General features: G+C 36.6%; 1 protein-coding gene across 3 annotated transcripts in view; it reads left to right on the top strand.

Moving 5' to 3' along the window:
* Positions 1-12,147, top strand: part of LOC106772250 (structural maintenance of chromosomes protein 1-like) — a 29,053-nt gene extending 16,906 nt beyond the window's left edge. For all 3 annotated transcript variants that reach the window (XM_014658525.2, XM_022784524.1, XM_022784525.1), the window contains 8 exons: positions 2,112-2,201; positions 2,282-2,490; positions 3,279-3,448; positions 3,644-3,753; positions 3,834-4,210; positions 11,167-11,418; positions 11,590-11,817; positions 11,900-12,147. In XM_014658525.2, coding sequence (XP_014514011.1) covers positions 2,112-2,201; positions 2,282-2,490; positions 3,279-3,448; positions 3,644-3,753; positions 3,834-4,210; positions 11,167-11,418; positions 11,590-11,817; positions 11,900-11,948 — 1,485 coding nt within the window. In that variant the 3' untranslated portion in view covers positions 11,949-12,147. The remainder of the gene's footprint in view (positions 1-2,111; positions 2,202-2,281; positions 2,491-3,278; positions 3,449-3,643; positions 3,754-3,833; positions 4,211-11,166; positions 11,419-11,589; positions 11,818-11,899) is intronic.
* The last annotated feature ends 219 nt before the right edge of the window (positions 12,148-12,366 follow it).

Raw genomic sequence — 12,366 nt, 5'->3', positions numbered from 1 at the left:
ATACTCTTTTTATGACTAATAGGATAAGATGAACGATGGTGTTTTGAAAATTGACAAATATCACAATTAAAAGACTCAACAGATTCTTTGGTAAACAAGTGGGGAAATAAGGACTTGATAAGACTGAATGAAGGATGCCCAAGCCTTTGATGATGTAACCATATTTGAGATTTTGCCTATGTCTCCGATGTTGCTTGTTGACTAATGATTTTCGTATTGCTTTGGTCATCAAACTTTAAAAAATACAACCCACTATGCTCCTTAGCAATTAAAATTGTCTTTCCCGTGGCAAGGTCCTGAAAAACACAATAAGTTGGAAAAAATGTTACTGAGCAATTTAAATCCTTTGTGAGTTTTTGCACAGAGATAAGATTGATAGCTAATTGAGGAATATGTAAAACATCCTTCAATACAATAGATGAGTCCAAAATTATATTCCCAGAGCCGCATATAGGTATACCCTGACCATTCGCAACTGTAATAAGTTGTTCTTTATTTCTTTTACCATATGAGTCGAAGGACACACTAAAAGGTGTCATATGATCAGTTGCACCCGAATCAAGAATCCAAATGCCTTGAGACACATGATCAACAATATTGAGGTAAATCTTACCTTTTATGGACAAAGTGCATGATCCAGAGGACTTACTCATTGATTCATCCATTGCTTTCAAAGGAATAATTTTTACTTCAGATATCCTGTAGAACGCAACGAGGGAGTCTCCAAGACAATGATGGTGTATGGATCACACTGAGAAAAAAAGGAGCAGAACTTAAACAACCCGATCTACTCAAGAAAAGGTCAAATGGGTTGTCACAAACCCTAGGAACAGACTCAGGAGTCTCCAGCGACTCTTCTGTGGCGGTGACGGCGAGTGGGTCTCGCCGGAAAAGAAGGAGCAAAACTTAAAACTCAGATCTGCTCAAATACAGGCCAAACGAGTCGTCACCGACTCTAGGAATGGACTCGCCGGAGGTAGGCGCGTGGGCTACACGTGCCGGCGGCTCCTCTGACGGAGCGACTTCCGGCGTTGTGGTCGTCGGAGTTGGGCGCACCTTTCTGCCCTATCAACGACCCCAACCGGCGACGGCGGCAGCGGCGGTGGTCGGACAACGGCGGAGACGATTGTGCAGCGGAATGGAGTTCCAAGATCGGAAGCTCTTGACACCAAGTAGAAAATAATATTTAAATTTATTATTTAGAATTGATTGAAAATACATTCTCATATCCTCTATTTGTAACAATCTAATTCTCCTAAAAAAGGAAATAGAAAAACTAGGAAACAAAATAAAATAAAAGATTGTATATCTACTTTCTCTAATTAGGAAGATTCTAAATAAATCTTCTCTAATTACAACACATTGTTAAGCTTTTTTAGCATGCATGGCTTCCATTTTGCTCAAGGTGGTCATAATGTTCTTGGCCAAGAAACCACATTTTGACAGGAGCATACCAAGGTATGTAATTTTTCCCATTTAGCTTCTCGGAAGTAATTGAGGGACTTCCAGAGAATGAAATAACACTTTTAGTCGCCATTTTTTGATCAAGGGAACAAAAACAATCGGGGAAAAAGCCTAGGTGAATTTCCACAAGGGTGGCTTCTGGACTTTATGAAGTAAAGTTTTGAGGTCAGAACAGAGAGAGGGGGTCCGACGACAACTTGGAGGTGACACAATGTCGTTCTGNAGAACAGAGAGAGGGGGTCCGACGACAACTTGGAGGTGACACAATGTCGTTCTGATGAGCAGATGGCAGCGTGTGGACAACACGTGCTAGTTCGCAGCACACAAAGATGATGCGTGTGGTGGCATGTTGAGGAGAAATGGACTTTGGCACCTATGGGGTTGGTTGTCGTGTGGAGAGGCGATCGAGATCCGGTGGTCGCTAGACGAAATTGTGATGGTGGAATGATTATACATAGATGTAATTATTCTAACAATGTTATTTAATTTTGTGCTTGACAATAAACATTTTTGTGAATCCGTAGTTAGAAACATTATAGTTTTGTCTTGGTATGGGTAAGAATCTTTCTACATTGATGACATTTATTTCTTTTGTTTCATTTGGAATATTTCAAGTAATTTTATTTTTATGCTCTTACCTTTGCCAGTCAAGCATTGAAGATAAACTTTCAAATCTGAGCCACGAAAAGAAGACAATCAAAGAAAGAATTGAATGTATCAGTCCAGAGCTGAAGAGGGTTGTATTCACATTTCTTTAATTTGTTTGTAGCAATATCCTTGTATATCTGACTGGTTACTTGATGTTTATGCTATGCAGTTAAACGATGCTGTTAACAAGAGCAATGAAGAAATACAAAAGCTTGAGAAGCGGATAAATGAAATTACTGATAGGATATACAGAGACTTTAGCAAGTCAGTTGGGGTAGCAAACATCCGTGAATATGAAGAAAATAGACTCAAGGCTGCTCAAACTATAGCGGAGGAGAGGCTGCACTTTAGTAGCAATCTTTCAAAATTAAAATATCAGTGTGTTCCTTTTCTTGTACTTAAATTACATCTTTCGCAGTCTGTTAACTTGACTTACATAATTTACATGCATGAAGGTGTTTATGATCTTACATACAAGTAATACGTACGTGCATTGCTAAAAGTGTTTTAAATACCAACAACTAGTACAGTATACAACTACAATCAACAGGAAAAAAATATTGATGGAAATGAGAAAGAGGAAAGAGGAAAACTAGAACTTTTGATGTTCAATTAAGTCTAGGATGCCGAGTTCTACTTTTTTTTCAGTACTAATTACTATATAACTGGGAGATAGAAACGCTAGTTAGAGGATTATGTATTGAAGATTAGGTGTGCATAATTGATACGATACACAAATCTGTAGGTGGTCAGAAAATATCTGTCTGGTACCTATTTCATTTTCCGGATCTATTTTACATAAGTAATTTTAGATTCATAGCTCTTGGGGTTTGATCCATGGCTCAAATCGTGGATTCTGCTGTATAGAAAACAGGATTAAGTTCTTGTTTGCCGCATCTAAAATAGTAATTTAACTGAAGTTTTTCGTTGTGATATGAATTATTGTCATTGTTACATGTAGTGTTCTCAATTACCAAAGTTTCTTTTACTGCATCTCCTTTTATGTTCAGAAGGATTTTAATTACCTTAGAAAATTGATAAAAAGCAAAAATCACAAAAAGAAAGTATTTGAAGCTTAACTTTCAGTTTTTTTTTCCCATCTAGCTAGGTGCTGTTTATTTGATCTATGCTTTCATTTGTTTCTATTTTTTAAAATTATTCTATAGGTTAGAATATGAGCAAAATCGGGACATGAGTTCAAGAATTCTAGAATTGGAAGCTTCTCTAAGTGCTCTAGAGAAAGATTTAAAACGTGTACAGGACAGAGAGGCTGCAGCGAAGGTAGCGGCTGAGAAGTCTACTGAAGAGGTTAATCAGTTAAAGGAAGAAGTTAAAGGTATATTTGATAACTGTGTTTGCTGTATGATATATCTGTGGCATACTGGGGATGTTGATGAAGTGAAAGCTTGATTATCTGGGTAGCCCTGCGCTATATCTATCTCAAATTGATGGGAATACAGACCCACTATTACTTTATTTATGTTTTATTTTGGGATCTTATTCTTCCTCTGTTTTCTTTCTACTCTTGAAGAGTGGAAATCAAAGTCAGAAGAATGTGAGAAGGAAATCCTAGAGTGGAAGAAGAAAGCTTCTGCAGCCACAACAAACATATCCAAACTTATTCGCCTGATAAATTCTAAGGTTAGATGTACAATAATTCTTGTCTCTGGTGTAACTTGCATGCAAAGTGTAGATAGCCAACATCTTTGGTGTATTTACAGGAGGCACAAATTGAACAGTTGAATGTGAAAAAACAGGAAATATTCGAAAAGTGTGAACTTGAACAGATTAACCTCCCTATCATATCAGATCCCATGGATACTGATAACTCAGTAACAGCTCCACATTTTGATTTTGATCAACTAAGTAGGGCACTGAAAGATAAGAGGCACTCAGACAGGGATAAAATTGAGGGAGACTTTAAGCAAAAAATTGATGCCTTGGTAGCTGAGATTGAAAGAACAGCACCAAATTTGAAGGCATTGGACCAATATGAGGCTCTGTTGGAAAAGGAAAGAGCTGTAACTGAGGAGTTTGAAGCTGTCAGGAAAGAGGAGAGGGAAAAAACACAGAGATTCAATGAGGTTAAGCAGAGAAGGTACATGTTATTTTAGTTCCATTTTTGTCATTACTTGTATTATAATATTACTACGTAGGCAATGGTTTATAGTGTGCATGGTTTTGGTGGATGGACTGAAGGAGTCTTAAAATTACATAAAAAATGATGTCACGAAATAAATAAATGACTATTTGTTTGAAGAAGTTATTTTTAACTAGTGATATTATACTGATAAAATAGTTAATTATTACTTTGTTGTACAACTTTTATATAGCCACTTTTTGGTTGTACACAGTCTAGGGATTAAGAGACTTGGGCTGTTCCTTGTTCTGTACTCTTCTCATCTTTTCACATCTATAAAAATTACATCAGCTGAGAAATATACTCACTAATTTTACTCATCTTTAAATTCAAGTTGGATACAGAGTTGGTAAGGTCCTGCTTTGTCCTTGTTAGAATCTTTTTATTTTATTAATTATATTTCTTCCTTATTTAGGAGATTATAATTATCAGTTATGATTATATCCCTGAAATATAGGGATTCTTTCTTTAGGAGTTATTATTATATTTCCTAAAATAACTTTCTAGCATTGTATATATGGATTTGTAATCTCAGCATAATAAAATACATACGTTTTATCCTAAATACTGAGATGGTATCAGAGCTCTCAACATCTGGGAGCTGCCTCTGACTGCGCACTAAAACCCTAGTCGGCAGCCTTCATTGCTGCCACTCTCTCTGTCAAAACAACCTTCATTGCTGTTGCCAACAAAACTTTACACTGTAGCCTTCATTGCTGCAGTGCTCTTTCTTTTGTATTGCTTTTCCTTTCAAATCTCTTCTCACTGCATTACCATCATTCTGCTGCTTGGACATGGCAGACCACACTGTTGAAGTGGTGCCTACTGCATCACAAACCAATCAGGAACAACTTCAAAACCTCAACACTGCCTACCGCTTAAATGGGACAAATTATTTGAAATGGGCCCAACTTGTTCGCAGAACTTTAAAAGGTAAAGGGAAAGCTAACCACTTGACTGATGATGCTCCTCTAGAAGATGATCCCAGATTTACAAAATGGGATGAAGAAGACTCCATGATCATGGCATGGCTATGGAACTCCATGATCCCAGAAATTACTGATACTTGCATGTTTCTCAATTCTGCAAAGGAGATTTGGAATGCAGTGGAGTAGACATACTCAAAAGCTAAAGATGCTGCCCAAATATATGATGTGAAGGTGAAGATTGTCGCTGCCAAACAAGGAACCAAGATTGTTACAGAGTATGCCAATCAACTCAAATCACTGTGGATGGAATTAGACCATTACAGGGTCATCAAAGCCAAGTGCCCAGATGATTCTGCCATGCTCAAAGAGTATATTGAGCAAGATAGAGTCTATGATTTTTTGGTAGGGCTTAACTCTGATTTTGATCAAGTGAGAGTCCAGATTCTTGGAAAAGACAAAGTTCCGGGAATTAATGAAGTGGTAGCTATGGTAAGAAGTGAAGAAAGCAGAAGGGGAATAATGCTAGAATCCCCAACCATGGAAAACTCAGCCATGGTAGCAACCGGATCGGCCAAGATGATTGATCCCCAAAAGGGGGGACTCACCAATATGGAAAAGAAAAATGAAGGAGTATGGTGTACCTTTTGTAACAAACCTTGCCACACTCGTGATAAATGTTGGAAGCTACATGGAAAGCCTCCTAGTCGAGATTGGGGATCCCAAAATCATGAAAAGGAGTGGGGAAAAAGAGGCGACAATAGTAGAAAGGGCGGACAAGCACACCTAGGTGCTGTGAAACATGAAGAAAACAGCAGCATACCAATTTCACTTAACCAGGATGAAGTTCAATAGATGCGCTCCTTCCTTAACAAGTTGGATAAATCACCAGGTAGTTGTTCTCTAGCACATTCAGGTACGTTTGGCGAGTTTCCTTCTTTTGGACTTAATGCCTCAGATAAATAACCTAACCCATATTGGATACTAGATTCTGGGGCTATCGACCATATGACACCCTTGTCTAACATTTTCTCCTCTTACACCCCTTGCCCTAGCAACAAGAAAATATCCATAGCTGATGGCTCTCTGATGACTGCAGTAGGTCAAGGAGATGTTCAAATAAGCCCATCTATCACCCTTAAAAATGTCCTTCATATTCCTAAATTATCTGTTAGTCTAGTCTCCATTAAAAAACTCATACACGTTCTCTCATGCAATGTTATTTTTTCTAACAATGATTGTATCATACAGAACCAACAATCGGGGAGGACGATTGGACATGCTAGAAACTGGAATGGCTTGTATTACTTGGACAATCCAGATCTGCCATCAGCCCTGGGAAACAACAACTCTTTTTTCTCTGATTCAATAAAGACCAGCAAGGAGAAGGTCTTCCTCCATCATTGTCGTCTGGGACATCCTTCTTTTAGGGTCATCAAATTATTATTCCCTTACCTTTTTAGCAAATTGGATGTGACAAACCTTAATTGTGAAGTGTGTGAACTTGCTAAACACAAACGTGTTTCTTTCCCTGTTAGTGATAATAAAAGCACTTTTCCCTTCTATTTAATTCATACTGATGTATGGGGTCCCTCAAATGTCACAAATGTTTCTGTTGCTCGTTGGTTTATTACTTTTATAGATGATTGCACTTGTGTCACATGGGTTTTCTTACTAAAACAAAATTCTGAAGTCAGCTCTGTGGTTCAAAATTTTTTCTCAATGGTAAAAAATCAATTTGGTGTTAGCATTAAGAAGATTAGATCTGATAATGCCAATGAAGATGATATCCTTATGCTTCCTGACTTAAGCTTAGGACTAGAAATAGGGACTAAAAGTGTAATAGCTGAGACTCAAGATGGGGCTGATGTAAGATTTGGTAAAAATATGGTTTATACAAGGAAGACAAAGACTGTTCCAGAATTTGTCCATGTTCAACCATCCAACCCAACATTACATGAGGTAACTATTCCTAATCCTTTAATCTCCAATGCATCAAACTCTGTTTTTCCAAATACAGGAATCTGAATCCAGTCCAGATCCCTTTATGAGGACCAAGATATCCCAATTGCCCTTAGGAAAGAGACTAGGAAATGCACTACCAAGCCATTATACCCTTTAGCTAATTACCTATCCTTTAAAAACTTTTCACCTACCCATAAAGCCTTCCTTACAAACCTAAACACCACAACCACACCTACCTCTTTATCTGAAGCATTGAGTGATAAAAAATGGAAACAAGCTATGGACCTGGAAATGGAAGCACTAGAAAAGAATAGTACTTTGATTTGGTGACTCTCCCATATGGAAAAAGACCAGTAGGGTGCAGGTGGATATATACTATAAAATACAAGACTGATGGGTCTATTGAGAAGTACAAAGCAAGGTTAGTGACTAAGGGATTCACTCAAACCTATGGAGTGGATTACATGGAAACTTTTGCTCCTGTGGCAAAAATGAATACAGTTAGGGTGATATTATCTCTAGCAGCTAACTATGGTTGGAACTTGCAACAATTTGATGTTAAAAATTCCTTCCTTCATGGAGAAATTGAAGAGGAGATTTACATGGAATTGCCCCCTGGATATGAGGGAAAAACAGCTGCCAACACTGTTTGCAAACTAAAAAAGGCATTGTATGGATTGAAACAATCACCACGAGCGTGGTTTGGAAGGTTTACTAAAGTTATGATAAGTCTGGGCTTTAAACAAAGTCAAGGAGATCACACCTTGTTCATTAAACACTCTACATCAGGGAGAGTTATAGTGCTATTGGTTTATGTAGATGATATTATAGTAACAGGTGATGATGAGGAGGAGCAACAGTTGTTAGGCCAACATCTAGCTAAGGAATTTGAAATTAAGACCTTGGGAAAATTGAAGTATTTCTTAGGGATTGAAGTGGCCCATTCTAAAAAGGGAATATTTATATCTCAGCAAAAATACATCACAAATTTGTTGAAAGAAACAGGGAAGACAGCATGCAAGCCTGCGAGTACGCCAATTGATCCAAACATGAAATTGGGGAATGTAGAAGAAGGTACTGCAGTTGACAAGGAAATGTATCAGAGGTTAGTTGGTAGATTGATTTATTTATCTCACACTAGGCCTGATGTTGCATTTGCTATAAGTCTTGTTAGCCAGTTCATGCACCACCCTAAAGAGGTTCACTTACAAGCTGCCCTAAGAATTGTGCAATATTTGAAGGGAATCCCAGCCAGGGGAATTTTGTTTGAACGAAATGGGAATGTAAGTGTGGAAGCATATACAGATGCAGACTATGCAGGCTCAATTGTGGACTGGAGGTCAACTATGGGGTATTGCACTTTCATTGGTGGAAATCTTGTGACTTGGAAGAGTAAAAAACAAAATATGGTAGCCAGATCGAGTGCTAAAGCAGAATTCAGGGCAATGACACAAGGGATATGTGAACTACTATGGTTAAAAATCATCTTGGAAGACTTAGGAATAAAGTCAGATGAATCAATGAGACTTTATTGTGATAACAAATCTGCTATTAGCATAACTCATAATCCAGTGCAGCATGATAGAACCAAACATATCGAGATTGACAGGCATTTTATCAAAGAAAAATTAGATAGTGGTCTAATTTGTACTCCATATGTCTCTTCACAAGACAACCTTGCAGATATGTCTCTTCGAAAGTATTGTTTCCAAGCTGGGAATGGAAAATACATATTCACCAGCTTGAGGGGGAGTGTTAGAATCTTTTTATTTTATTTATTATATTTCTTCCTTATTTAGGAGATTATAATTATCAATTATGATTATATTCCTGAAATATACGGATTCTTTCTTTAGGAGTTATTATTATATTTCCTAAAATAGCTTTCTAGCATTGTATATATGGATTTGTAATCTCAGCATAATAAAATACATACGTTTTATCCTAAATACTGAAAGTCCTCTTTGTTACCAGTCCGTCTGCTGCAACTTGCTGCTGGCTTTCACCTTTTTGGCTACAGATTTTAGGGTTAAGTGTGCCTTGAGTAGTGGAACCCACCCTAAGAAGTTGCATGACTGTAATCCCAGTCATGTATTCTCATGCCTTGTTCTTCAGCAACTTATCGTGCATTGTCCTCCACCTGCCAAAATCTTGTTGGACCACCACATTAGACTCTTAGGCAAAGTTATCAAACTTGAAAATTTACGTAACCTCTGGAGAGTTTCGTAAACTTGACACGTAAACTTTTAAGAGTTTACTTTGAATGATTTTTTTATAACAGTAATATGCTAATTTAATATTTCAGTCACATAATTAGCCAAATAAATCCACTATACTAAAATAAGTTCATGCAAATATTAGAAAACATAAATTGTTAAAGATAAGGATACACATGGATTGCCCTTAGAATTGCATCCACTCCCAGACATACCTTTGATTGCTCTCTAATTTCAATTTTCAATTACAAAATTAGAAAAACATATTATATAATTAAAGTTTTCTATGATTGAAAAACACCACCCAAGCAGAGAAGGGCATTTAAAATTAATAAAAGTTTATTTTATATAGATTAAGAACCATGAGTAGAGAAGAATAGAACACCATGCTGGCAGAAAAATAAAAAACTGCGTGAAGAGAACTGCGAGTAGAGAAAACAAGGAGCAGAGGGAACTATGACAAGAGAGAACTGCAACAAGAACCGCAAGCAGAGAAAACTGTGACCACAGAGCACGGTGACAGCGTAGAGCTTGACACACCACCATATAGTGAAACGACAATGAGTTTGGCTTGATTGGAGAAGAGAATGACACAGAGCAGCTAATTGATTACAAAACAACAAACCCAAATCCGTGAAGTGGAGGAGAAGAACGAACTTATTCATACTGAGTTTTCTTTATTTTACTTTTTATTAATTTTTTTATTTTTGTGCATGAAAAATTAATCAAAGGTTTCAGTTTGGGTTTAAAAGAAAATCCCTTTCAACTTGCTAACTTGATTGCAAGCTCATGAGTTTGGTCGAGTTCATCGAGTTCACAGAGAGCTTGGTCCTATTCCAAAAATGAGTATGCTTCCAAGTTAGTTTTGGCAATGGATGTAGGAACATAAACTTGTTAGGGTTTACGAGTTAACACTTGAGTTTAATAATCATGTGTTAGCATCTTTTAGGCATGTTTGTCCTTGGTTCTCGATTTCAACCTACTTTGAGGAAACAACTTGCACAATTTTAATCCATGGTGAGGTGGTTTTCTTAAATAGTGGGACTGTAGATCATTCAATCTGTTTTTGTTATTATCTTTTGAGTCTAGACAAACTGGGAAAACCTTGGAAGAAGAATTCGCTCGTGAGGTTCTTTATTTGTATTCAATAAACACCAAGGATTTACTTTCTTGGTTTTCTCAAATATTTCCAATTTTGGTTCTATAACAACTTTGCTGACTAATATGGCCTATGACATTTTCTTGCATATGGAGTATTGGTTTGAGACATTGTTTATTTGTTCATTGGTCTATAGTGCAAAATATTGTTGTGTGCTTCGAGTCATTCTAGATACTATCTTGCAGTAGGGGTTTCCTCACAATGTACTACGCCTCTAGCATTTTGGGGGATAGTCTCCCATTCGCTGTCTTCTACTATTTACCACTAAAGCTTCAAATAATAGAATTCAGAAGAACCTTCATGAAACTTCAAAACTGTGAATGTAACATTCTTTATGTATGAATTTGAACAATGATGGTAACATTACCTAACAAATCCTGAAAATATGTTCTCATGTTAAACAATGCTTACTATAAGGCCAATCTGGTAAGCTTGATATTTGATAATTCACTTACAAGGTTGGGGATAAGTTTCCTCCGAACATCTACTGTCCTGCATTTCCCCTTACAATGCTCTAATGAAGTACAACCTTTTATATTGGTAGTTTTTTTGTCTCTACCTTAGCGGTCGTCTTGAAAATGAAATCTTTGTATTTATTGCATTTCATCTGTCTTCTTCGGATGAAGCTAAAGTGTGTATTTGATGCAGGTACCAATTGTTCATGGATGCTTTTAACCATATATCTGGTAATATAGATAAAATTTACAAACAACTTACAAAGAGCAATACACATCCACTGGGGGGAACAGCATATCTAAACTTGGAAAATGACGATGATCCATTTCTCCATGGCATCAAGTACACTGCTATGCCCCCAACGAAGCGTTTCCGTGATATGGAGCAACTATCTGGTGGTGAAAAGACAGTTGCAGCACTTGCATTGTTATTTTCCATCCACAGGTGAGTTGTTTGTACAACTTGCATTAGAACAAGAATACTTGATAACTACTGTTTGAGTTTTAATAATAAAAATTCATCTGAGAAATACACTGGCTCCATACATAAAACTATTTCTTTGAGATCTGATGTTATGTTCCACTGATATTGTTCCCTACTTTCTTCTTGTTTCAGTTACAAGCCTTCACCATTTTTTATACTGGACGAAGTTGATGCTGCGTTGGACAACTTGAATGTTGCCAAGGTTGCTGGCTTTATTCGTTCAAAATCATGCGAAGGGGCAAGGACTAGCCAGGATCCTGATGGTGGAAGTGGTTTTCAGAGTATTGTGATATCACTGAAAGACACTTTTTATGACAAAGCTGAAGCGCTAGTTGGTGTTTACAGAGATTCTGAAAGCGGGTAAATTTCTGGATATAAGTATTGATTGATTTAAATATTGTCATTATGTTGATGGGGTACGTAATGATTTTGCCATTGGCAGTTGTTCGAGAACCCTCACATTTGATCTGACCAAATACCGGGAGTCTTAATATTCTTCCATACTGGAGTAGCTGAAAGCGGCCTAGTATGTAGGGCTGGACATGGAGTAGCTAAAAGCGGCCTAGTCTTAATATTCTTTACTGTACTATCTTATACTAAAAATAATTAATCTACTTTTACTAGCAATTCAGTATACTATTTTATGGTTGAACTTATAACAGTTACAGTGATTGTATCTACTCTTACATCTTCTCTAGTTTCAGTTCAATTGTTTCGTCTTGTCAAGAAAACTTTATTTAATAATAAAATATTAATAAAAAAAACTGTTCACATAAAAGAATAATAATTAATTTTTTTAGACAATTTGTTATCACAATTTATATTTTTATCAATAAAAATAAAAAATATAATTTATATTTTTATATTTTTTAAGTTATATATATATATATATATATATATATATATATA

The sequence above is a fragment of the Vigna radiata genome, chromosome 8 (assembly GCF_000741045.1).
Source record: "Vigna radiata var. radiata cultivar VC1973A chromosome 8, Vradiata_ver6, whole genome shotgun sequence".
In the NCBI taxonomy this organism is placed as follows: Eukaryota; Viridiplantae; Streptophyta; class Magnoliopsida; order Fabales; family Fabaceae; genus Vigna; species Vigna radiata.
The sequence above is the reverse complement of the archived record's forward strand: the minus strand, read 5'-3'. Positions and strand labels throughout refer to the sequence as shown.